A 27,057-nucleotide genomic window follows, 5' to 3' on the forward strand; every position below is an offset into this window, starting at 1 on the left:
TGTCGAAAATTAGTGACAAAGCCTTCTACTGCTTCGATTTTGCTGCACTCCAACAATGGCGTGAGAATTTGAGAACACATAGGAAAGAAGGAGATGAAATAGAATACAGAGAGTAGGAGAGAGAGAGAGAGTAGGAGAGAGAGTATTTAATTGGAGGGAAAAGGGTGTTAAATTAGGCAAAGTGGGGTGTAATTAGGAAAATAGGGGTCATGTGCATGGCACATGTTGTAAAACATGTGGTCAACGCCGGAGAATGGTGAGTCAACGTCGGAAAGTGGGTTTTGACTTTCTTGAACAAAAATTTCTTTTTAAAAGGTTTTCTTTGGCCAAAAAAATTTTAAAAGGTTTTTTCTGACAAAAAGGTCATTTTAAAAGGTTTTTTCTGACAAATTTTCATTTAGTTAATGAAGTTTTAGTGCTACTAATTACAATTAATGGTGTCAGTTTTGATGATGAGTGGGGCTCACGCTTTTACTGTTTATTGTTAATTTTGCTCATCTTATGAGCATTTTCTAAGTTGCTCATGAGCATTTTCCACATTGCTTAATGATGTAGTAACTTTTTACCCATTTTTGCTCATCACTTTGCTCCTGAGAAAAAAATGCTCACTTGTGTAAGTGCTTGGCCGGGCAACGCTGCCACAAGCCTACAAGTACTGGCTATTGCATCGTCACCCAAACTCAAAATTCATATTTTCATCCTCTCTGTACTCTTCAACCATCCGTCCCCAACAATGATTGCTAAAACATTACAATGTCGACAACTCTCTACCTTCCAAAATTTAGGCAAACTTTGTACCACTCTCAACAATGGCAGAAATGAAGCTCCTGAAGAATCAACAACGGTGAGGGACCTAACATTCATTCTTAGAAATAAGCCTCAGAGTTCGTGGAAATACGCCATTTCTAATCTAAATCTCAAGCTTCAACCTCGCCATGTTGATAAGGTGTTGCTTCAAACCCTAGATAATCCAAGGTTAGCTCTTCGTTTCTTTAATTTCTTAGGTCTCCATTACAATTTCTCTCATTCAATGGCGTCTTTCTCTATCCTTGTTCATGCCCTTGTTCAGTCCAATCTTTTTTGGCCTGCTTCATCTCTTGTGCAAACCCTAATTCATCACCATAATCATCAACCTCCAAATATTTTCCATGTATTTCTTGCGGTTTTTAAGGATTACGGGTTTTTGTCGTTGCTGGGTTTTGACTTGTTGATCCAGAATTACGTTCAATGCAGGAGGCAAATTGATGGAGTTGTTGTTCTTAAGCTGATGCTTGAGAATGACATTGTACCTGAGGTTAGGACTCTCAGTACTTTATTTCATGCCTTAATTGGAATTCGGAGATTTAGTTTAGTTCTTGAATTGTATGACCAAATTTTCAGTGGTTTTCGTAATATGCGTCCTGATGTCTATGTATGTACGGCGGTGATTCGCTGTTTGTGTGAGTGCAGAAAGGTAGATAGAGCTCTAGAAATTGTCCATATGATGGAAGAGAGTGGCTGTGAGTTGAGTGTTGTAACTTATAATGTGCTGATACGTGGGTTGTGTAAAAATCAGAGGGCTCTAGAAGGTGTTGATATTAAGAGCTCGTTGGGTCGTAAGGGGTTGACTGCTGATGTTATCACTTATTGCACATTGGTGCTTGGGTTATGTCAAGCCGAAGAGTATCTGAAGGCGTTGGAAATGACGAAAGAAATGTTGCAACTTGGGTTGGTTCCGAGTGAGGGTGTGGTTTCTACTCTTGTTGAAGGGCTTAGGAAGAAAGGGGAGGTTATGGATGCATTTAGTTTGGTTGATGAATTGGCGAGGCATAAAGTTGTGCCCAATGTGGTTGTTTACACTGCTCTAATCAATTCTCTATGGAAGGACGGAAAATTAAAACAAGCAGAGTCGCTATTTATGAGCATGGAGCAGAGAGGATTAATCGCAAATGAAGTTACTTATTTGGCCATGATTGACTTGTTTTGCAAGCAAGGAAGGCTTGACGATGGACTTAGCTTACTTGCAAAAATGTCAGAGACGAAAGTAAAAATCACAGACTATGTGTACAATTCCTTGATTCATGGGCATTGTAAGTTTGGGAAGTTGAACACTGGTGAGGTTCTTTTCAACGAAATGATATGTAAGGGATTGACACCAACTGTGGTAACTTATACATCCTTCATTAGTGCGTATTGCAGTGTTGGAAAACTTAATGAAGCATTTAGGCTCTATAATGAGATGACTGGGAAGGGCATTGCACCAAATACTTACACATATACAGCATTAATTCATGGTCTTTGCCGTGCAAGGAGGTTGGATGATGCAAACAATTATTTTAAAGAAATGGTTGAGGGAGGTATTTACTGCAATGAGGTAACCTATAATATTCTGATTGATGGCTATTGCAAGGAAGGTGATATATCTAAAGCTTTTCACTTGCTGAGAGAAATGTTGGGAAAGGGTCTTGTTCCAGACACGTACACCTACAGGTCCTTAATATCCGGGCTCTGCTCTGTTGGAAGGTTGTTTGACGCAAAAAAGCTTGTGGATGATCTTCACAAGGAAGATTTTGAATTAAATGAAATGTGTTTCAGTGCCCTTATGCAAGGGTATAATAAGGCAGGGAGAGTACAGGATGTACTGTGTGTTTATGGTGAGATGATAGAGAGACAAATCAAAATGGACCTTGTCTGTTACGCAATACTTATTGATGCTACACTGAAACAGAACAATAGGGAGAGGCTATTGCTGATCTTACGGGAGATGAATTGCAAAGGATTGAAACCCGATAATGTCATTTATACAACTATGGTTAATGCCTACACCAAGGTAGGGAATCTTAAGAAGGCATTTCAACTTTTGGATATTATGATCAGTGAAGGATGTGAGCCAAATGTTGTTACCTACACTGCCCTTATCAGTGGCTTATGTAGTCTGGGAAACGTAAACAAAGCATATCTCATCTACAACAAAATGCTCACCCATGACACATATCCAAATCAGGTTACTTATGGATGCTTTCTTAGCTACTACATAAGCATTGGAAATTTAGACTATGCTGTACAGCTTCATAAGCTGATTATTAAAGGGTTTTTGGCCAACTCAGTAACATATAATATTCTGATACATGGTTTTTGCAAACTTGGTAGGATTCAGGAGGCATTTGATCTTATTGGAGAGATGATAGAAAATGGTATCAAACCTGATTGTGTGAGCTATTCTACTATAATGTATGAGTGCTGTAGAGGTGGTAATATGCAGGAAGCTTTTAGGATATGGGATTCTATGCTGAGTGAGAGCATACGTCCTGATTCAATAGCTTATAATTTCTTGATCTCTGGCTGCCATTTATCCGGAGATATTGAGAAGGCTGCAATGCTGAGGGATGGCATGATAAAAAAGGGTGTCACAACTTATACAAAACCTGATCATTCTTGTGTTGGTACTTAAAGGTAGCTACATGGCAGCCAATCTGTTTCAACTAGATGATAGCTCTACTGCTGCCAGGTGAGTACTTACATCTAATCGCAACTTCCATTAAGATTCTTAATATGATTAAGGGCCAGTGCTGAACTTCTCAGATTTCATTTCTTGCTTGCTTAAATCAAATTGGCCTCAATCGTACTTTAGAATTAGTAAACAATTTACCGTTGTTTGCTGTCATAAAAACTAGGAAGCAGTCAATAGAAGGGTCTTAAAAGCAAAACTTGTGAAGGAGTTAACAAAAAACATTAAGCATGGGCTAAAGGTGAAAAGGTCCGGTAAGAGTAGTTTGTCAAGGATAATATATGCAACAAGTTTCACAAATTGTGACTTGATACCGTGAACTAGTACTTGTTGACTCTCCTCGAGAGGAGAGACTATCATAAAATTTTCTTATGCCTAAAATAATTTGAGAATCAAACAATTTAATCTTTCATTATTCCCCCGATTGTAATCAGAAGAAAGTACAACAACTTATTACAAATCCACACCTTCTGTCCATGCCATAGCACTTGGTTTCTTATTTGTTTATTCTTTTTCCATGCTCCTTTGGTTCACCACCCTTGAGTTCTCTATCCGTCAGGAACTTAAACGAGACTCCAAGAACCTACGCAACAAAACCAAGAGCAATGAAAGAACAAGCGGAAAAATGATCAAAGTTGAGTAAGGAATCGAATAAAAATGCATTCGCTTTGACTAACTACTCAAGAAAGCAAGAGCAATTGTCATTGGAGTTTAAAGCTACAAAACAAGCTAAAAGCAACCTAAAACTAATCTAGAAACTTACACTTAGCACTCATCAGGTAGAGAGTTTGTGTGGTTACTTGTATTAACAGTTTGACTCAATTTATTTAGTTGAAGGTAATTAAATATAGGTTTGATTAGGAGAGGTTATATGCTGATGGATTACATACACATATATTTTCATTTTTTGGCATAAATATTGGGTTGTCATATTGTTTGTGAAGTGAGACTTATGTGGTGGTGTTCTCAGCTTTTAAAGTATGATGGGCCTGCCTTCAATATATGTTATTTCCAACCTTCCTATGAGGCAATTACGTACTTCTTCAGATTGAACTCATTTCTGAGCTTCAGTACTTAGTAGCTATATTATATCTTTGATGGGAGCTGTTCTGTTATCATTCATTGTAGGTGGAACAAAGGATGGGTCTTTAGATCAACATGTTTGGTGGATTTTTTTTTTCAGTTTTGTTAATTATTCTGAAAAATTATACCATTTACATTTCTGTGTGATAACCTGTTAAGCTTTTGGGGCTAATGGTCTCTGTAAGTCATGCTCTTGAAATTAAGAGAGTAATACAAGGAGAAGCTGGGAGGGGGTGAGTAGAAAACTAAGATTGCCTAAAATCTATATAGTAATAAAAAGTACTTTTTGGAGATAGGTCCTTGATTTGGTTTAATCTTTCCACTAGCCAAGCTTTGCTTGGTTCTTCTTAGTGATTAGGCACGGGCTTTTGATGAAGATAATATAATTTTGAGGAGAGGGTGCATTGAGGTGATTGAGCTGATTAACAGATGCAATTATTATTGCTGGCAGAATTGGTTGTGTAAGTTAGTTGAATTTCTTGTCAGAAATTGTAAAGTGCTTTGTAAAATACAGTGTACTTGCTGCAACTTATAAACATGTAGGAGTGTTTAAACTTGAATTATTCTAAGTGCGTTTTTATTCTTGTACGAAAATTGCAATTTATTTATTTATTTATTTATTTATTTGTATCAGTTTCTATATATTTGAACTTTTTGTTGCACATGTCCTGTTCTATTCTCAGAGGTCTTTTAGTTTGTATAGGATAGTACCTAACTCATCAGTTCCTGACGAACAGATGGAATCTTGAGAATGGTGGTGAACCCAGAAGTGCCCTGGAGATGGTTTTGAGGAGGAGGAAGAAAAGGAAGAAGATATGATGTAGATATTGAGGAACATTAAAAGGTTCAAGTATCCTTCCTCATCTGATTCATCTGTTTCAATTTGAACTTTGATTATTCCTTTTCTTACTCAGTTGTTTCTGTTACTGTTCAACAGGATTATTGCGGTAGGAATCCTGTGAGAGATAGGGATAGGAGGTGTGATAGTCACAGATACAGGTTTGTACTTGAGACAGTGTTCAAGTTGTTGGGTCAGAGTGAAACTAGACTTGTGTATCACCAGTAGACCAGCTGGAAGTTGTATTGTGACAGTCTTCCTCTTCTCTCAGGTATCAATGCTCTAGACACACAGCTGTAGTAATATATCCACCATTGTATAATGAAAAGACACTTTATTATAAGTTAAAGCATACAACACCAGGATCAGTATAATATATTGTCATCTGCAAGCAATTGAACCTCATATACAGAGAGATTGACTGCCTCTAAATAATAAATACCATATGATTATTTAAAAAAATAAATAAATGAAATTTCGACCCATGGGTATTTAAATGTACTAGGAATGGAGCAAATTTTTAGTTAAAAGGAGTAATTGTTCTTTAAACTTCCGATACAGAGCCACTGCCGTCTAATGCCCAAATCAGAAAGGATAAACATAAATGCAGCATTAGTGAATACGTAACGATTTTTCTTTTTTTTTTTTTTTTTCTTTTATTTTGTGACTTATGATCTCTAAGTAGGGTATTATTTAACTAATTTACACTTGTTATACTTGTCGCTGCTGCTATTACTGATTTCGCTGCTGCTGTTACTTTAATATCACCTATTGTTATTGCTATCATTGCTGCTATGGCTGTTGCTAATGTTAGTTGTGTATGATATTTTGCTGTTAATTTTAGTTGTTTATGATATTGTGCCGTTATTATTGTAAACATGTTTTGAACTTGTGGTTTGATTTTCATTTATGGGTTTGATACTAGATAAAAGTTCATAGGGTATAATCTTGGGCGATCTTTCGTTGGAAAGATGTTTATGAAGTAAACTATTACTAACCATACATTATTGTAATTTTAACTAGACAAATCTTGTAATTAGTAGATAACAACTATGTTTCTCTATTATTTATTCACAGCAAGAAGGTATGGGTGGCAACTTAAGATGGGAGACTATGACACACTTATGGAGCTGTTGAATAATCAGGTATTCTACCTGTTGGAAGTCTTGCTGTTCTTACTCTTCTGTTTAGCATTTCTCACAAATATTGTTTTTTTGCTTTAATTAGGGACACCCTACTCCAACTTATGGTATATTACAAGCTGTAAAAGCTACTCTAACAAAGGCATATAAATAAAGGTGGCAGTTGGTGTGTGGTGCAAATAGCAGACATGACCACCCTTTTTAGTTTGAAAAGGGCTCCTAATTAAAATGAGGATTGCTGCTATCCTGGAGCCAGTTGTTGAAATTGGATAGATAAATCGAGATATCAATGAGGAAGCGATCATTTAAGATGCAGAAGATATGGGTAAACTTACTCCTGATTTCTCCGTTGGTGTCAGGTGTTTGTTGTCCTTGCCTAATGCCTACAAATATCACTAAAGATTTATCTGAAGTTTGATTTTAATTTTTTTTTTTCCTTTTTTTTTTTCTCATGTGTGTATGTTGAAGTAATAAGTTTACCAAGTGAATCAATGAGGTTGATTCTGTTACACTTTTAGTCCCGAACTCCTTACCCTCCCTCAATCAATTGGTTCTACTAGTGTTTTTGTGGAGTTGTCTGAGAAATTGAATTCTGATTGTCATGTAGAGTCATTTTGGAGTATTAAGCGAATAAATTGTAACTTGGTGGTTAACTAGCTGAACTGTTTGGGGCCGTTTGGTTTGCACGGGGTAAACAGAATGTAATCAACGAAGAGATTGAAAGAGAATGGAATAAAACCCTTTCTCCATGTAGTATATTGTTTGTTTTAAAAAAACAAAGGGAATCACCATCACCAACACACAACCTCTCTTTCTCGCCCGCCACCGCCCGTCACTGCATCTCTCCCACCCCTTGCAGTCCCTCTCCTCCCCGGACACCCTTTCCTCGCCCAAGCAAATCCATTCTAGCGGCTAGATTTGTGAAGGGCGATAAGCCTTTACCCCCTCTTGGTCTAAATCCGATGACCAGGTCTTCATCGCCGGCGATTCTGTTCATGGCCCCATCGTAATTCTCTCTCTATCATTTTAATTTATGGGTTTGGTTGATAATCTGCTTTTGATTTTCTCTGATTATGGATCAATTTGCAATGATTGAGAGATAGCTAGGGTTTGATGGTTTGCGTGGGCAGGGTAGGGTAGGTTTTTAGGGGAAGGCGAGGTGCGACAGGTTACAACGAGGAAAGGGGCATGTGCGACGGGTTCTGGCGTGGAGAGGGGCAGGGCGGTGGGGGTAACTGGGTAAGGTAGTGGGTATGGTGGCATATGAAAGGGAATGGAAAAGGCTAGGGGGTGGGGAATCAATGTGGAATGATTTTGGGTAAACTTAAATTAAAATGGGTAAAGGGAATGAAAAATGTGACAAACAAACAACAACAAATGTTCATTCCCTTTCCCTTTTTGATTATTAACCCCAACCAAATGGCCCCTTGGAGTTTTCATAACATGTAAAGACGATTGACTCTAGGAAAAAACATGCAAGGAAGGGAGAAGGGGAGGGTTGGCGTTACGGAGAAGGATAAAAGGAGATTGAGAGTATGAAGGAGTACATTTAATTTTTTTTTTGAAAACAAACGCAGCCTTTAATTAATTAATAACCAGAGAATCCTACAATACATAAGGACTAATCTTAGAAGGGCAATGATTAATCCAAACTTGCTCTACCCCAAACAGAACTAACTTAGCTAGGTGATGCGCAACGTGGTTGCCATCCCTTTTTACATGAGACCAAAAAACAATATCAAAGCAAGCAGTAAAAGAGAAAATATCCTCAAGTGTAGAATCTAGTTCAGTCAAGTAGATGGAGGCTTTCAGAGTTTAGAGACAATGGAGAGGTTGTCGGATTCGAAGATCACTTTCTTGAAGCCAAATCTGTGTGCAAGTCTTGCTGCCATCAATAACGCCTTCCCTTCAGCCACAATTGGTTCCCAGTAGCTCCGCACTCTTCTGGTGGCTGAAAAAAGGACTGCTCCAGTCGAATCTCTCGCTACAATACCAGCCCCAGCCCACCCAACATCACTCAACGAAGCATCACAATTGATTTTTACAAACTCATGGGGTGGAGCTTTCCAGGTCTTGGGGCTGCTTTAAACTGGTGGCCTGCGAGTACCCCCATAGACCCTTTCTGTGTACAGCAATGTGTGTGCAACAAGCCGCTTTGAACGCTCTATAACAGTTCGGTGATCCACCTCAACTCCGTTGAACACCTTATCATTTCTCTTGTTCCAAATTTGCCAAAGTAAAACAGCTCCCAGGTGACACTTGCTGCTTGAATTACCCTTCCAATCCACCACTAACACTTTGTTTGGATAGGAAGAAATGGAAGGAAAAGAAGAGAAGAGAAATGGAGGGGGACAAAATCTCTTATTTGGGTAAAAGATTGGGGGAAGGAAGGGGAAGGAGAGGGAGGGATCCATTTTCCCTTTCTCTATAATAACCATAATCTCTCCAAAATTGGAGAGATTTGGAGGGAAAATAGAGCTCACCTCCCCCTCCCTTTCTTTTCCCTTCCCTTCCTCCATTTTCCCTCCCCTTCTTTTCCTTCCTTCTTTGCTATCCAAACAAAGCGTAAGTCTGCAAAAGAACCTTCCCCTTCCCATACAAGTTGCTCACAGTCTACTTCCCTCCAAATATCCCTAACAGCATAGCAGCCAAACAGGGCATGCTGCAGGGTTTCAGGTTCATTCGGGCACCATGGGCAATGCTTGTCCTCAGTCATGTGACGATAGTTAAGATAGTCTTTAACATCAAGCGTTCCTGTACTGGCTCTCCACATAAAGTGGCGAACCTTAGGGATAACATCAAGGCTCCAAATTGTAACACATGCTTCATGAAATGCATCTAAATTGCAGCCCTTACCCACAAAATAGGCAGTCTTTACGGTGTACTCTCCACTGTTCGAGAACGCCCATATCATCTCATCCTTCGGGCAGCGAGTGCTAAGGGGAATAGCTAAGATGCACTTAATATCACGAGCATTAAAATTATCCAAGATAAAATCATACCTCCACTCCTTCGAGTCTTGGTCAATTAAATAATTTTTGGAAATACATTTGAAATGATGTGACTTCCCTGCTCATCACCAACCCAAGGTTCTCCCCACACCTTGATATTTTCTCCATCTCCAACCCGCCAAATCAAGCCATCTCTCAAGTTAGATTTCGAACACCAGCATATGGACCATGAATAACTTCCTGATTGACCAAGATAGGACTCCAAAAAATCAGTATTCGGGTAGTATTTTTTTGCCATGACTCTGCCAAACAGTGATGATGGTTGTTTGAAGAGTCTCTAAGCTTGCTTTCCGAGAAGTGCTAAGTTGAAAACACCCATATCCCGAAAACCCATTCCTCCCAAACATTTAGGGGAACATAACACGTCCTAATTGATCCAGTGAACACACTTCTTCCGGTCTGAACTCCCCCACCATAATTTTGCCGTCATAGCTCGAATGTCATCGATAAATGAACTCGGAAGCTTATAAACACCCATTAAATAGGTCGGAATAGCTTGGATGACCGATTTAATTATCACCTCCTTTTCGGCTCTCGACAACAATTTCTCTTTCCACCCTTTCAGCTACTTCCATAATCTATCTTTGAAAGCATTAAAAATCACCCTCTTAGACCTTCCAATGATCGTCAAGATCCCCAAATACTTCACATGATTCTCCACCTTTTTCATTCCCAGCAACCCAACAAGCTCCTCCTGCTTTGACACACAAACGCCTTTGCTAAAAAAGACCTCCGATTTCTCATAATTAATTTTATGCCTGGAAGCTGCTTCGTATATGTTGAGAATTTCAACAATCTGTGAGCATTCCTGTCGGTTGACTCTTGCAATAGCAAACTGTCATCAGCGAAAAGGAGATGAGAGATACTCGGACCACCCCTACTAGCTTTCGCTCCATGAATCACATTATTCATAACAGCTTTCTGAAGAAGAAAAGAGAAAGCATCCGCCACCAAAATAAAAAGTACATTTAATAATGACAACTGTTTGACCTTATTTCTAAAGAGTCCATTATTGTTTTATAAAAAGTACGAATTATACAAAAAAGGAAAAAAAAAAAAAATTGGTTAAGAATTTATAATTGTGATATATATATTCGCAAGGAACATTTATGCTTCTATAAAAGGCATTAATATTGTATATAAAAATTATGGAGGAAGAAGGGAAGGGAGTGAAAGACATAGCAAGAGATAGTCTGTAAATATTGTTGAAAAGTATGCCATCTAATTTTAGCATGGTAATGTGTATCAGTGAAGTAGTCTTGTTGTAGTAGCTTCGCAGTTTATATTCTAACGTAAATGGATTATTATCATTGATTATGGTTGCAATAGTACTATATATTTTATATTTGCTTTGGGTCATTGTCACATTTGGCAGGTCATTTAAGTCTTGCTCTCATTGATATCTGTACAGGGATATATTAGCAATGTTCATGTCCTAACTGGTTCTGTAGCTAGACTAATATATTTTATCTGGAATTAATTGTTATAGTCTCAATGCTACTAACCCCTTAAACTAAGGATTTATTATTATTTTTTTATGGTTCTGATTTGGTCCTATATCTACAGGAAAATCTAGAAGCTTTCCACCACATACAGAATTTGCTGTGCACCAAGCCATTCTTACTCAAAGTTAGCCCATCACTTTTTCCATCCAGGAACTATGTATTGCAATGACAATTGAAAGCTGTCTCGGTGGAACCTGATTCAGAAGGTTCCAGCCTTCAACCTCCTTTTAGTAATCATTCCAATCCAAAGAAAGAGGTTGCCCTTTGTGAAAGAGAATCAACTTCAACCAAAAAGGCTCAGTACAATCCCATGAGATGAAGAAAAGGTCCACGAAGAAAGACATGTTTGCCTCTGAAAAGAAGGATCATTTGATCAAGCTGTTGTTCCAGGTCCTACTAGAAAGAAGCTGCACACAGTCCTGTTTTCTGACACGGAACATCCTGCAGGGAAGGAGCCAATCAGTCTTCCAAGAACAGCTACCTTTGATTCTGCCACTGACTCACTAAGTATTCCTTCTGCTGCCAAGCAACTACAACCCTTCCTTCTGCAAAAGAGACTAACGCTTTGTTTGGATAGCAAAGAAGGAAGGAAAAGAAGGGGAGGAAAAATGGAGGAAGGGAAGGGAAAAGAAAGGGAGGGGGAGGTGAGCTCCATTTTCCCTCCAAATCTCTCCAATTTTGGAGAGATTATGGTTATTAAAGAGAGAGGGAAAATGAATCCCTCCCTCTCCTTCCCCTTCCTTCCCCCAATCTTTTACCCAAACAAGAGATTTTGTCCCCCTCCATTTCTCTTCTCTTCTTTTCCTTCCATTTCTTCCTATCCAAACAAAGTGTTAAGAAGGCAGGGCTACCACCATTAATTGATATGCCACACCTTTTGTCAGCAACAAAGCAATGCAGCTGCTACTTATTCAACCTTACACTATTGGTAACATTTCCAGCATCAAGTTTGTCAAAGTGAACAGCCAGGTGCTTCTACACATTATGCTAATCAACATGAATTCAATTGAAACAAAGGAATAATGTAATTGTATTTGTTATGCATTTGGTGTTAAGCATTGAGCTCTGAGTTTATATACTGTCGGATGGTGTTAGTGATAGGTGTGCAAAACATATTGTTTTTTGCAGGGAATCTGTAACATTGTTTACACTTATTTTATATATTTGCCTTTCTAAATTATCTTCTTATGATTTAGGAGATGTAAAAAGCCCTGTGCATATGTAGAAATGTTGCATATGCACAGGAAAGCTGAAAATAGACAACTGGATTTGTCAAATTACATTGTTGCATTGCTTTTTCTCCAACTCTGTCTCTGCTAATATAAACAAACAAAAAACATATTCAGGAAAGCTGTATTTATAATTCAAGAGCATTAAGCATGTGTTGTCATATGCATAAATTTCTTGCAGGATATCAATGTGATAGCATCCCACTCGAGAATGTTTTAATTCCTCATGTTTAGCTTAGATCATGTTTCTTTGTTACTAATAACGTCACATTTTATCTACTTTTGATGCTCACAGTGTTACAAAATGGAAATGCAGAATATATAGTTACCACGAATGTAAAAAAAAAGGGTCACATGTACCATTTCTTGTGAATTAATTTTCGCTAAACAGGGGGTCATTATATTACTCCCTCCGTCCCTTAATTAAGTGTTTATTTAAGTTTTTTTCACGAAAATTAAGAAAGTTGATGGAAGTACGGAGACCCACCCTATATGGTTGAAGTTAAGTTGGCTTCTATTGCTTCCTTAAATTGAGATTTCGTGGACGATAAAGGAGATAAGGAAAGTGGGTGCATCCTTCAAAAGATGTGCCATCATGAAGGTCTTGAGAGAACAAGTCAAAAGGGCAAACGATATTGCTAGAAACTGCCGCTTTTCTACTCTTAATTTACCTTAGTTTTGTTTTTTCTTTTGCTCTTGTCAAAAAAAAAAAAAAAAAAAAAAAAAATTATTGAAATTTACTCCGCCATTTAATCAAAGCATCACATTTTACTAAGGAAATTTATGTTGAAGTTTTAGTTGCCTCTTTTATTAACAACCACAAATCTACCTCCATTCAATTCCACGCCCACAAGCTCCAACCACGCCAACAACAAACACCTCTCGGCTCTCGCCCCTCCACTATTTGGCCCCTCTACCATTGACCACCATGTAAAAAAAATAAAAATTATTATACTACGTATAATCTTAGCCTCAAAGTGTACCATGTGTTTCACATATGTTGGAAGTATATAAAATTAGAGAATATAGTTCTCATTTATCGAGCATGTCTCAGCCTCTAGCAGTATGTCTCTAGCAGGGGCAGCGCTGTCATTTCGCAGTTAGTAAGGGTAAATACGTAAATAGCCCGTTTTGCACAGGTATCACGTGAGGTATAACCCGTTTTCCGTTTTCTAATTTTCCAACCTCCCTTTCTCTGTCTTCAACTTACTTATTCATCTTCCAAGAAAGAATTTAAAATACATAACTTCCCTCTCTCTGTACTCTCCTCCCTCTCTCTGTCTCTCCCTGTCACTCAATTTCGCTTTCTTCTCAATTCATTTTTGGGTCTCCGGTCCTTAGTGAGTGCTCGTTGTTTGGTGGTTGTTGTTCTGGCATCGGCATCCTTCTCCCGGTAACACATCGGTTCTCTCAGGTAAGTAATTTGGGGAATCCTAGAATTTTTAAAATGTGTAGTGTGGTTTTTTTTTTGCTGAGAAATATTAAAATTTGAATGCATTTATTGCTAACTTGGGTTATTCTGTTGTTTGGAGGTATTTAAAATTTGAATGCATTTGTTTGGGGTTATTTCTGCGAATACAAGGAAAATTAAGCGTAATTATGTTAAATTTACCCATTAAACGATTTTATGTTGTACAATTGTGAAACAAAGCTTCTTTTATGATGTGCGAAACACCCTGAAATTTGTGTTATTACTATTCAGCGTTGATGATTTCGGCAGTGAGTCCTAATATTGTTATTCTGACTAGGTTTCATGTTGAAGTAAATAATTGATGTGAGGAAAACCATGATATTTATTTGAACAAGGTTATTTGTGCTTCTGATTGCTCAATCAATTGTTTTAAAAGTTCAATCAATTATTGGTTCAAATCTGAAAAATGTTGGTATTTGAAATGTTATTTACACATGTTATTTTGTAAAATAGATGGGTATAGGTGATATTTGATGTGACATACCAATTTATTGTGAAATTTAGATTGTTGGTTTATAGTGGACTGATGTTGGCATTTGATATCATTTCAAAAACTAACAATCTAAGAAAGTTAGTGGAAATAAACTTGTTGTTTGAATTAGTTTTAATATAAACTATTTATATGCAGAGGGACAAATGGGACGGAAAAGGGGTGCTACTTCTCGTCCAGCGGTTGGTAGTAGGGCGAAGTTGGGGGTGAGTAAGTGTGTGTTTTGTGTATTTGTGTGTGAAACTGGGAGAATGAACCTGTATACCTACTTACTATGTTTTTGTTGTAGGTCACGATGAAGGAAATTACACAGGATCTTCAGGAAGAAGAAGGTTTAAATGTTGGTGATAAAAGCCAGAAAGCGGTTGCTGCTGGTAAGAGAAAATTGCTTGCAGAGAAGTACATACCTGAGAAAAGCAGTAAAAAGAGGAAAGTACTAGGGGTTGAACCTTCCTATCAAGTGACCTACTTGAACGAGTTTCTTGCACAGGGCATTAGGGGGGTTGAACAATTAGAAGATTCAGATGGGGTGCAACTGAAGATGAATCAGAGCACGGAAGTGAAGAAGATGTAGGCGGTGCAGCAATTGGACCGGAAAATCAATAAGGGCAAGGCGGAAGCAGCCAAGTTGAAGAAGAAAATGGCAAATTCAAGGGAAGCTAAATTGATAAATGCTGTGAGGGCCCAGGTGTTGGATCCTCAGCAGGCGGTAATTATTTTGAAATAGAGTATGAAGCTATTTTTGCATGTCTTTCATTTAGTTTGTAGTTTAATAGGTTGTTGGTTTGTATGTTTGTATATGTAGGCGATTGATAATCGTCCACTTGGAGTTATTATGACAGAGAAGGAGAGAGTAGTAGATACCCAATCACATTTTTGTTCGAAGGTGTGTTTTGTTGTATGGACATTGAGTAATTCATTTTTGTTATGATATGGTGGGAAATGAATGTGTTGGTATGACAATTTGTGTTTACTGTTGTGTTGAACAGCCTGCAAATGTCATATGCCGTGTGGATGCATTTAGCAAGGTTATTAATGGAATGGATCAAACAAGGAAGAAGGCAGTTCAAGAAATGGGGTTTGGTTCACTTCTGAACCTGAAGGTGAATCGATTAGACATGAAGTTCTGCTACTAGTTGCATACTACGGTGGATCCTGTGAGCAGTGTGCTGCGATTTGGGGATGGTGTTGAGTTGCCTCTAAGTCCCATGCAGTGGAATTGTGTGCTAGGAATTCCTTACACACGCGAGCCTGTTCCTCTAACTTGTGAAAAGTTGGACATAAACATGAACAAAAGAGTTAAGCTGATTGGCAAGTGGTTTGGAGTTTTGGATGCACAAGGAAGGACGCACATCTTAGTTGGGAGGGCTGTAGATGCGATACAGTTAGGTGTGGAAGCAAAGGGGTTATCAGGCGGTCCCTTATTAGATGATGATGATATGTTGTATTTTAGGACTGCTTTTCTTGTTGTTTTGTTGGGTCAGGTATTATGTCCTTCAACCGACGACGGTAATTTGTCGATCTCGTTAGTGCCGGCCGTTGCGATAGCTCATGAGGCGGAGCTGTATTATTGGTCAGAGTTTAACCATGATTGGCTGATGGCATATCAGACAAAGTTTCAGCAGAATTTTGGGAAGTATGGTTTTGTTGCTGGTTGTGGTGGTTGTACCCTTTTTTTACAGCTATTTTACGTTGACCATTTGAGTTTGACTCCCAATTCATGGGGTGAGATGTCGAGGATTGATGTATGGATGCAGGAGAGAGTGAGCGGTGTTATTGAAAAAGATAAGAGGCTGTCTGGTGACTATAGGAAGTTGAAGGTAATCTTAGGCCTGTTATTCGTATGTATTTATTTATGGTGTTGTTGTTGGTTTTGTATTGATGTTGAAGTGGTACAATGCATTGATGTTGCCTACGGGGAGCGCCATCCTCGCCTTGCGAGGGACAGGAGATTGCCGCAGGAGCTTGCTGGATGCTCAATGGAGGATCTAATAGTTAGAAAGGTATGCGCTGTTGGCTGTAGTTTATTTTGATAGATATTTCAGTTGTGCATGTGTTTTGAACCTGGTTGTGGTTGTGCCGGTAGTGAAAGCCTTAAGTCCTTGGTTGGAATCAATCGAGCGCTGCCTGGAGACATTGTCCAGGAAAATGGTGAAAAGTGACAGTATTAGGGGAAGTCAGCCCTTGAAGGGACTGAGTGCAGTTGCAGAGGCTGCATTGAAGGCAAAGGGGGCTGATGCAGCAGCTGAGAAGAAAAATTTTCAATGGGTAGACCTGGATTCAGGTAATAGGATCGTGGCAAGTGATCCTATTTTGATGGATTATGAAAATTTATCCTCCATAAATGAGGTGCTTCGGAGCATAGAGCCTGAAGGGGTGGTTGGTGAAGGTGATGTTGGGTTGGGTGGTGAGAATGCAGCGAGGGAGGTGGACAACAATGATGGGTTGGTAGGAGGAGAGAACGTCGGGTTATCAGGAGAGAATGTAGGGTTGTTAGGGAATAGGAATCGAGTAGAAGGGGATGGAGAGATTGGAAAGGAGGGGAAGGAATGTGGAGACGATAGTGAAAAAAATGGTGGTGGAGAAGATGCAGTAGATGGGGAGAAGATTCCAAGAGAGAAGAATTCTGGAGATGATGATGATGTTAGGTAAAAGAATGCAGCTGATAAGGCTGGTGCTGGTGAGGAGGGAAATAGGACTGCTGATGCCGAGAGTCTGGGAGAGAAAGGGAATGGGTATACAGAAGGTGAACCTTTGCAGCAGGGAAAGCAAAAAAAAAACACGAGAAAAGCAGCCCTTCTGGGGGGGGAAAGGAAGGAGGATAGGGGTAGGACTCGTAGTGCGATTAAACGACCGCGGAGTGAGGTCATCCTGTCCCCGAAATCTAAGACTTATGGCGTTGTGGAGCGGAATGTAAACACGATGATAAAGAATTGGAAAGTTAGGACCGATGGTGTTAGTGGGTAAGTTTAAGGGTAGTTAGTTGTCCAAAACTATTAAAGAATCAATTACACCCGGTGGGTGTATTAATGTAATGTTTGAATCATTGTATTGCAGGGGAGTTGCTCTGATCATGTGCGACGGGATGGATGCCACAGTTGGGGATTGCCATGGTGTTCTGAAAATGCGAGAACGTGTGAGCAACCAATACGTTAGGGCAGAAGCTAAGATGTATACCAAACAATGGGCTGATTTGTACACGGGTAGCCGCAAGAGAATTATGTTAGATAATACGTTCTCGGTAATAATGTTGATATTGATATATCCGTGTAGTATTGAAATTGCTGTGAAAACTCAATCATTTAGCTGAAATCGTTTATTGTTTATTGTTTGGATAGGACCGCTTAATGAGAGAAGTAGAGGCATCTAATGTTGCAGTGAAGAAGCATGGACAAGGTTTCAATGGCCTGGCTATCAACGACATTGGAGTGGTGAGTGCTATGTGTAAATGTGTTTGAATATGACTGTGTGCATTTTTATATAATGTGTTTGAATATGTGGTAGGTTTTTGTTCCCGTTGTGCTTAATGACCACTAGTGGTGTGCCACAATTGATTTTCGGGATGAGTGCGTATGGTACATTAATTCCATGTTCTCTGATCCTATTACGGAACACAGAGAGGCCCTTGAAAAGCTGGTATGTATAAAATGTATAAGTCACTGATTGATTACAGTTTGTATTGCATAAATGTGATATTATATTCTTAATGTCATGTTTCCATAGGAGGCCGGCATCGATGCTATTCTGCAGATTTGTGACAGCACATGGCAAGGTGGGAAGCTCTTAGAGTGGAAAACTGATGCTGTAAAGATCTTGGAACCGTATGACAAGTAAAGAACAACCCTGAGCCCTTAGTTGCTTGGTTATTTGTATATGTTTGTGTTTTTATTTTATTGAATAGTGTTGGCTGTGTTTTATTGTGCAGTCAAAGCTGCGGCGTCATCATGCTTTGGGCTATTAAGGAGTGCTCGTACCAGTTACTCATCGGTTTGGTGTGGTATGATCCAAACTTTGGTTGACATATGTTTTGTTGTCTTACTTTTTTTTTTGGGAATTCCATTTTACTAGGTTTTTTTTTTTTTTTTTTTTTTTTTTTTTTTTTTTGTCTTATCACAGGGGAGGCTGAATATTGCCCGTGAAAATCTGTTGTATGATGATCTTCACAATGATCAAAACGAATTCAGAACCACATTTCAGGATTTGCCAGGGGCTGGGGAGTCGGACTCGATTTGATTGTGGTTGATGATGAAGTTGCTTTTTTGTGATTGTAGAATGTTTTGGAACTAAGTATTTTAGTAATTTGCATAGTAAATTGAAGGATTATGGTATCTATATGGTAAATATTGGTATATGTATTTTGAATGGTAAATGTTGGTTTTTATTAGCAGAATGTGTGTATGTTACTTGGTTTTGGTTTTTATTAGCAGAATTATGGTATTTTGTCAATGATGGTTTTAAAAATAAATGAAATAATTCTTTCACCTTTACAATTGTGATATGAATTTTCGCTGAGTATTTTGGAACTAAGTAACTTGCATAGTAAAAATAGAAATTCTGTATCAAATACTTAAACGCAACACTTTACAACTTTGTATCAACAACTTTTATCAAATGTGATATAAATTTGTGCCGGGCGTATAAATTGCATAAATTGCACGAGGGTATACACCTCCTAAAAAAAACTTGTGTTTAATATCATAATTCACAACAGGGTATTCGTTTTAAAAAAAACAAAAAACTTGTGTTGGTATCATAATTCTCAATGGTGTTCGGAAAAAAAAAAAAAATTTGTTGGCATCATAATTCATAATTCATTGTGGTTTAAAAATTGAACATAGTTTGACAACTTCACACATTACATGACAATTGAAGACAAGTCATGCAGCTGTAAATGCGATTAATTGTTTATATCAATAAAAAAGTAATTCGTAAACTGAATTACATTTGCAACATTTATAAATATATACGTTTTGTGGTTGAGCTGTAATAAATATATGATGTATGGAGTTACTCCTTTCATAACACACATATCAAACTTTCTGCAAAAAACCTCTCACTCAACTCAAAACCCTTTTGTTTTTAAATAAACAATTAGCCAACAATGGATACAACACCCCCAAATGACTTTAACGGCTTTCAAGGCGGTAGCCGCCCCTCACGTAAGTCAACGACCGAACAACGACGGAGCAGACCAGCCCGTAGGCTAACGTACGAGGAGAAAAGGAAGGCCAAAGTCGTCGAGGAATGCTCCACCAAGACAAAGCTGCATGATGAAGAAGATGATGTAAGGGAATTCTTGAAGGAAGGAGAACAAATGGATGTCAAGGAATGGATAGGGGCTGTTGCGGTGGAGAAGCGAGTGGGAGAGATGATGATTTGACACTTGCTTGCAACCTTAGCTAGGAATGGAGAGCAAGGCATCCAAGAGCTTCAATTCCACCCCCAACAGCCTTTCTTGAAACCACTTAAACTTAATAAGCCACGTAAGTTCCGAAAAGAAGCCTATTGTTTTCTGTTTGACCTCCTTGATTGCTTTAAAATGGCTTTTAGCTTCCATTTGTGGAAGCTTCGCAAAACCTTGAAAAAGTGCATGGCTAAACTGCACTATTACCGTCACCTGATACGTTTCTTCCAGCTCTTTAAATCACTAGACGAATGGTACAAGGATGTCACGAGCATGATCACGTACGCAATCCTTCGCGAGACCGGGTTTTGGGGGCTTCTTGTGTTAGGTAGAAAGTTTTCTAGCTCTGCAATTCTTGTTGAAGAACACTATGACATAACTTATAAATGGATGAACTTTTCCAAGGAGGACATGTTTGTTCAAGTAGGAGAAGATGAAGATGCTTTTTTGATATTTAAGAATGAGCTGATTGAGTACAATGGGTACGACGCAATGGAGCGTATGGATCTGTTGTTGGCTGACCCCTCGTGCCGTGAAGATTTCCCCCCCAAGCACGTGGTGAAGCTCACCGAAGCAATGGAGCGAGGCCCTTCAGTGGTGCATCACAGTTCGGAGGAAGGTTCAACCGATAGTGACGATTATAGGTGGGCGGAATTTGACTAAATTTATTCATAGTTGTTTCTGATGCTTTTGTTGTGTTGTTGTTGTTGAACTATTTACTTCCATGTTCTGTTGTTAAACTTTTAAATTCCATCTATTTGGTTTGTGGTGCTACTTTGTATTAAGACTATCTGTGGTAATTATATGCAGACTATTGGTTAAATTTAAATTTATGTGGTGTTATAATTTGTGTTAATTATATGAAGACTGTTGCTAATATCGTATTTGGTAGACATTTTTTGAACATGGCAGAGAAATATTATGATACCATGAGTAGTAAATAAAAGTAGTATAAGGCTAGTAGTGGATGGTTGAAAGTTTGACTTTCCATCAGTATACCAACATTTCTTCACCTTATAGCAACTGATTGTTTTACTACTACAGTAAGTTTTAGCAATTAAATAGAAAACAAGTAAACCAAGTACAAAAATTAAATAGAACACTAACAAAGTACATATAACATATAATACATAGGATTTTTAGGTTTCAGTTTTCCAACTACGAACTTATTCACTTAATGTGACATGACAAGTTCAGAAGATTGGTTTAAATCTATTTAATGTTGGTTTCAAAATTGTGAATATATACACACACAAACCTCTTTTCTTTAATCCAAAGCGCACACAGTTTCTAATCTTGTGGAAATTGGTATGGGGAAGTAAATAGTACACGCCATTTCATAGATAGACTACACTACGGTGGATTCGTAGGTGGTAAGCTTCTTGAATATTTTTACTTACTTCTATCCTAACTTAGAAAAAGGATTATGATTGATAGGTCTTATTTGACGTAGATTTCTACAAATACATGTTGTCTGTTTGAGAAATTGCAATTTATATGCTCTGTTGTTGTCTGTTTTACCACCACCACTTGTAATTTAAGTAGTTGATTTAGGAGATTCGACGAGTAATTCGATGAGTATTACCGAAAAAATGTTTCGACATCAATATGCTACTATTGGAACAAGTGGTATATCTACTCCGGTTCATGGCATAGATTTTCATCTCGATTACCCATTTTTAACACCATTAAAGCTTTGCAAACCAAGCAACTTCACGAAACATGCATATTGTTTTATGCTATACCTACTAGATCGGTTCAAAATGGCAGTTAGTTTTAATTTCAAAGATTTGAGACTTGCTTTGATTGAGTGCATGAACTACCCAAGTCAGTGTAGATACATGAGGTATTTCTTATGTTTGTTTAAGGACCTTGGCGAGTGGTATTCTATGTTAGAGCCTATATTTTGGGACCACGTACTAGACGGACATGAGTGGGGACTACTCCTTCTAGGGAGGGATTTTTCCTTAAACCCGGGTAATATCTGGGTGACCTTTGAGTGGTTAAATTTATCCACAGAAGATGCGTGTGTTCTTGTGTTATAGAAGCCTGAGGAGTACATGTTTGTTAAGAGTAAAATGTTAGCTGAGAATGGATTAGATGAGATGGAACAACTGAAGCTAGTCATTGCTGTCTGTTTAGGTATTGCGACTACCCGGCCTGGTATGTGCAACATCTTGAAGAGGCAAAGAGGGAGTTCGAGAACAAGGGAAGCAACTCTACTTTTCACTGACCGTAGACTTTGAGATATTTATGTAATTAAAGGTTCACTTGTTTGTAATTTAACTGCTTTATTTGCCACGTATTTATGTAATTAAAGGTTCACTTGTTTGTAATATGTTTTCAGGCTTAATTGTTGTAACGATATGAATCAAACGTGCAAGACGGGTTGTCCTTCAATAGACTCCCTCCTTCATGGAGGGATACCCACCGGAATGGTGACACAAATATATGGGGAGAGTGGGAGTGGGAAAACACAATTGTGTCTCCAAATTTGTCTTGTTTGCAAAAATATGCCTCCCTGGGGTTTATTTGGCTTGGCTTTGTACATACAAGCGGTTAATCCCTTTCCTGTGAAAAGGCTAGCACAAATGGCAGCATTTGACCAAGGTCAATCCCTGGGGTCAAATGGTTATGTCGATGATCCTATAGAAAACATATTCGTGAAACACATAAGTGACGTTGATGAGCTAAACTTGGCTCTACCACAGTTAGAGGAACAAATAAATCGTTCCCTAGATACTTGTAGAGGCATGGCCATGACAACACGTCAAGGGGATACGACAAAAGGGACTCGGTGCTAAGAAGTGTGATTACAAGGTTAGGGAATGTGGCACAGGTTTACAACTTAGTAGTTATAGTTGTGAATGAAGTAGTTGACGTTGACAAATCGAACGGGGAACTGCTACGCACGTACACTTCGGGAAGGGAGGTAAAAGGGGCTATGACTCATGTTATGAGCCGAAAAATCCCAATAAGACTCTTCCTAGGGAAACAACATCCTATTGAAGGTTCTACGAAAAGAGTGTTGTGCATTGTAAACCATGCGCATGAAAATGAAGCAGGACGATCACGTGGTTTCAAAATTACAAGTCCTGGGGTGGAGGACGAATGTGAGGTTTCGGTGTTAATAAATAATGTTACTTGAAATGGACATTATATATTACTGTATTTTTATTTACATCTAATTAAAAAGTATATGAAGGTTTTTTAGTAGGTTTTTGTTGTTGCATTATTTCTTTAGTTTTTTATCACCATTTTTTTTTATACTTTTTATATTATCATGTACAATTGCCTTATTAGTGGCAATTGCAGTTTAACTTGTGGTAGAGGCAAAACCCCTTTGCATAATTTGTTGAAAGGTAGACCAGAAACCGTTACCGGAAGACCAACATATGAACACCAACAAGTGTTGGAACTTACACCCAGATTTCTGTAAATAATAAATATTAAACCAACAAAGCTAACCTAAAGCCCAACAGATTTCTGTAATAAACTTAAAAGTAATCAATCGACTAGTTAATTTTTTACATGAAAAAATCTATAATTAGTCCGAGGAAATTTAATAACTTGTATTGGATTGTGATGTTAAAATTACCTATTTAAAAAAAATAAGGTCACAATTTAGATATAAGGTACCATTTGGATATCAATTTTAAATATTGTCACGTAACAGCATACTACTGAGTGACTAGGATAAAATCTATCCTTACTAGTACATGTTTCAAGTTCAGTAGTATAATTTTTGTTTTTAATAGTTCATCTTCCCCATGTAGTAATAGTCACATGTGAACTGAATAGACAGGAAAGGGTTTTTCACTAATTTTTGTATATATAATCATCATTCTCTCTTGACACTATCACAATCTTACTCTACACTATCTCTCATCCCACAAACCCTCTAATTTTCTCTCTCATCGTCTTCCACATGGCCGCCGAATCAACTGGATAAAATGAGGTGCTGCCCTGAGAGGCGTTCGTCAACCCCATCGTCTTATTGGATGACGATGACGAGGTCGACAACCCAGTTGTCGCAGCCGCCGCTGCGATGGTCGCTGAGGAGGAGTACGACTCTGAGAGGACAATCACCAAGTCCGACTCTTCCTCGTCATCGTCTTCCTCCTCCGCCTCCTCATCATCCTCTTCCTCCTCCTCAACCTCGTCCTCCTCATCATCATCCTCATCCTCTAGTGCGAGCAACGACATGGAGATTTATGATGAGGCTAGCGTCAATTGGGCAACCTCTAATGATGAGGAAATGTCTGAGTGGGAGGGTCCTGATGTGGATATTGTTGGAGTGTATGGCTATTAGTTTTAGTTTTGTAATTGGTGTTGGCTATTAGTTTTATAATTGGTGTTGTTTATGAATTAGTTTCGATTAACTTGTCCATTTCTATATGTCTTTTAACTTTGTGTTTGGTTTAAGTATGAATAATTAAGTCTGATTGTGTTTAGTTCGTATTAAGTTGAATTTATGTTTATGTCTCCTCTTAATTCCCTCTTCATGTTTTATGATTATTTTCGTATCGAAATTATGTGTTAACTTTAATTCCCTCTTCATGTTTTATGATTATTTTCGAAATGTTTGGGAAATTTGTTTTTTAATTTTTACCCAAACACACGAAAATTCTCCTCGAAGAAGCCTTATTTATAAATGTATGCGAAATCGTAATTGTTTGGGAAATTTGGTTTTTAATTTTTACCCAAAACACGCGACAATTCTCCTCGAAGAAGCCTTATTTATAAATGTATACCTAAATCGTAATTGTTTGGGAATTTTGTTTTTTAAATTTTACCCAAAACACGCGACAATTCTCCTCGAAGAAGCCTTATTTATAAATGTATACCGAAATCGTAATTGTTTGGGAAATTTGTTTTTTAATTTTTACCCAAAACACACGACAATTCTCCTCGAAGAAGCTTTATTTATAAATGTATACCGAAATCGTAATTGTTTGGGAAATTTGTTTTATAATTTTTACCCAAAACACGTGACAATTCTCCTCGAGAACCTCTATATTTAATTGTATACCAAAATCGACAGTTTTAAGACCAACAAACAAAATGCTGATATACTAAAATGTTTATAATTTAATGGACGTCTAAAGTTTTTATGTGAAAAAGTTATGCACATCAATGTATAGGACATACATCCCATACTGGTTAAGTAATGGTGGATTAGAAATAGAGTTAATGAATGGACACAAAAAATAGAGGGAGAAAGTTGAGAGATAAATACATTTAATGATGTAGTGAGAGAAATAGAGTTATATGAGAAAAATAATTCTAATGAAAGTTAGAGTGATAAATTAGAAAGAGAAAGAGGATATATGTCATTTCTAGGCAGTTTTTTTTTTTTAATTTTTTTTATTATTAATCATATTAGACGAAACACGAAGTAAGGTTTACCAAGTAAAATGTAACGTACATATTAATTTGTAAGGAGTCATGCCACTTTTAACCTACAATTACGAAAAATAGGACAACTTATGTACCATTTTTGAGAGGGGAAGTATGTCCATATTGGGATGTCATACATTAATTCATAAAATGGAATTTGCAAAAAAACACACAACTTTTTAATTATTTTTATGAAGTACATTACTGTAAAAAATGTTAAAATCGTATAAATGGGTAGGTAAATGGTATATATCACGTAATAAATAGTACAAAATTGAGAGTTTCCATGTAAAAACGGATCCCTCTACCAAAAGTAATCATGAATCATGATCATTGAAGTGAAAAGTCACGAAAGATTTTTACTAAATGTTCTATAAATACTCATCACTCTTCCCAATTCTTTCACTCATGTATTTCTTATATTAATTTATTTTTTTTTTCCTCCAAAAAAAAGTTAAAAATAACCACAACTTAATGGCAGAACAACCCAACGCAGTCGCTGCTCCACCACAACCACCAGGCGGTGATGAAACAAACCCCATCATCATTCTTGATGATGCGTAGGAGGCCTCACCCCCACCCCTGCCTCCGGCTCAGGAGTCGGAGTCGTTAGAATCCTACTCCAACTCTTCTAATTCGTCCAACAGCAAGTCCTCCTCATCATCCACCTCCAACTCCTGCCCACCCCTTGACATAGACAGTCTTGGTATGTCATCGACTACATCTGGTGATCTTGGTGGCTACGACGACGACGACATCGACGGTGCTTGTTAGGAGAAGAGCACGAACACGTCGGACCAGGAGGACTGGACGATGATGTACGGGGAGGAAGTCCCTGAATCCGCTGTCAGGAAGTCGCTGTTTTAATAATTTGTTTATAAGATTATGTATTAAGATATTATGTTTAAGTTTTTTTGTTGTTGTTTTTTGTTGGTACAAATTATGTTTAAGTTTATAAGTTTATGTTAGATTGTGCTAGATGTGGGAGTTTTTTTATGTAAATTTTTAATTCATTATGTGAATGTTTAAAATGGTACTTTTGGTTATAATGTAAATTTTAAATTATGAATTATAAATTATGAATCTTACTGTTGGATTGTAGTACTTCTTTTGGCAATGTCAAAGAACATTATGGTTGTTTGCCTGTTTTTGCCTGTTTTGGTAATGTTAAAGTACATTTTAATGTAAGTTTTTGCTTGTTTTGGGAGTGGTAATGTTAATGTACATTTTAAAGTAAGAACTTACCGTGACTTTGATCTATGCAAATTGTTCACATTCAAATGTTGTTGAATTAGTTAATTTGTATGTCATGTTCATGTTGTATTAACGATTCTAAGTGAAGAAGTCGAATTCTAATAACTACACCGTGTCCTACATTATTTGCATCAATTATGCTACACTTGTGTCAAGTATAGTATTGTATACTACTATGGATTGTTCTTAAAAAAATATCAACCAATTCATCTAAAAAAAATGGATTGTTCTTGTAACAAAACCACACACTTCGGAATTTGTTGGGGTTACTGGTATATTTTTTAGTACAACAAACCACTCCGGGGTCATCGTTTCAATATCTCAACCAACAACTGGCTTACAAAAACCAACAGGGATACAATCCCATTAAATACCAACATGTGTCCACAATATACCAACTTGAGAGAATGCAATACTTAAATTATAAAGATGGGGACACCATCTTTTCCAACACATCAAGGGGGTCTTCATCTTCATTCAAAATGGCACCTTCAGTCTCCTTTTTTCCGCCCTTCGATTCCAGCAACACCTCCTCCACCAGCTGCTTTAGTTTTGGTGTTAATAGAAAAATAATTTGCAACCATTTACCCATTAAAGTCACTCATATAATTCATTTACTTATCATGCAGACTTGGGTATGGACTTAGAGAAACACCTTTTCTGCAAGTCGATCTACCCTTGTCCTGTGGTCACATTCTTTAGAAATCAATGTATGATACTCCCTATATGCAATACTCAATGAC

General features: G+C 37.8%; 1 protein-coding gene across 5 annotated transcripts; it reads left to right on the forward strand.

Annotated features, from left to right (window-relative positions):
- The first annotated feature begins 561 nt into the window (after window positions 1–561).
- LOC145557618 (uncharacterized) lies at window positions 562–12,387 on the forward strand. 5 transcript variants are annotated; one of them, XM_081618794.1, is made up of 6 exons: window positions 562–3,487; window positions 5,308–5,414; window positions 5,508–5,679; window positions 6,486–6,553; window positions 6,636–6,875; window positions 11,128–12,387. In XM_081618794.1, the coding sequence occupies exon 1, from the start codon at window positions 602–604 to the stop codon at window positions 3,428–3,430; it is 2,829 nt and encodes a 942-aa protein (XP_081474920.1). In that variant the 5' UTR covers window positions 562–601; the 3' UTR covers window positions 3,431–3,487; window positions 5,308–5,414; window positions 5,508–5,679; window positions 6,486–6,553; window positions 6,636–6,875; window positions 11,128–12,387. The 5 variants fall into 5 exon arrangements, with proteins under 5 accessions (XP_081474920.1, XP_081474927.1, XP_081474933.1 ...); XM_081618801.1 differs by lacking the exon at window positions 11,128–12,387 and having other exon boundaries at window positions 562–2,983; window positions 3,137–3,487; window positions 6,636–7,082; XM_081618807.1 differs by lacking the exon at window positions 11,128–12,387 and having other exon boundaries at window positions 562–975; window positions 1,234–3,487; window positions 6,636–7,082.
- The last annotated feature ends 14,670 nt before the right edge of the window (window positions 12,388–27,057 follow it).

The sequence above is a fragment of the Chenopodium album genome, chromosome 1, assembly GCF_948465745.1.
Source record: "Chenopodium album chromosome 1, dcCheAlbu1.1, whole genome shotgun sequence".
Classification (NCBI taxonomy): domain Eukaryota; kingdom Viridiplantae; phylum Streptophyta; class Magnoliopsida; order Caryophyllales; family Amaranthaceae; genus Chenopodium; species Chenopodium album.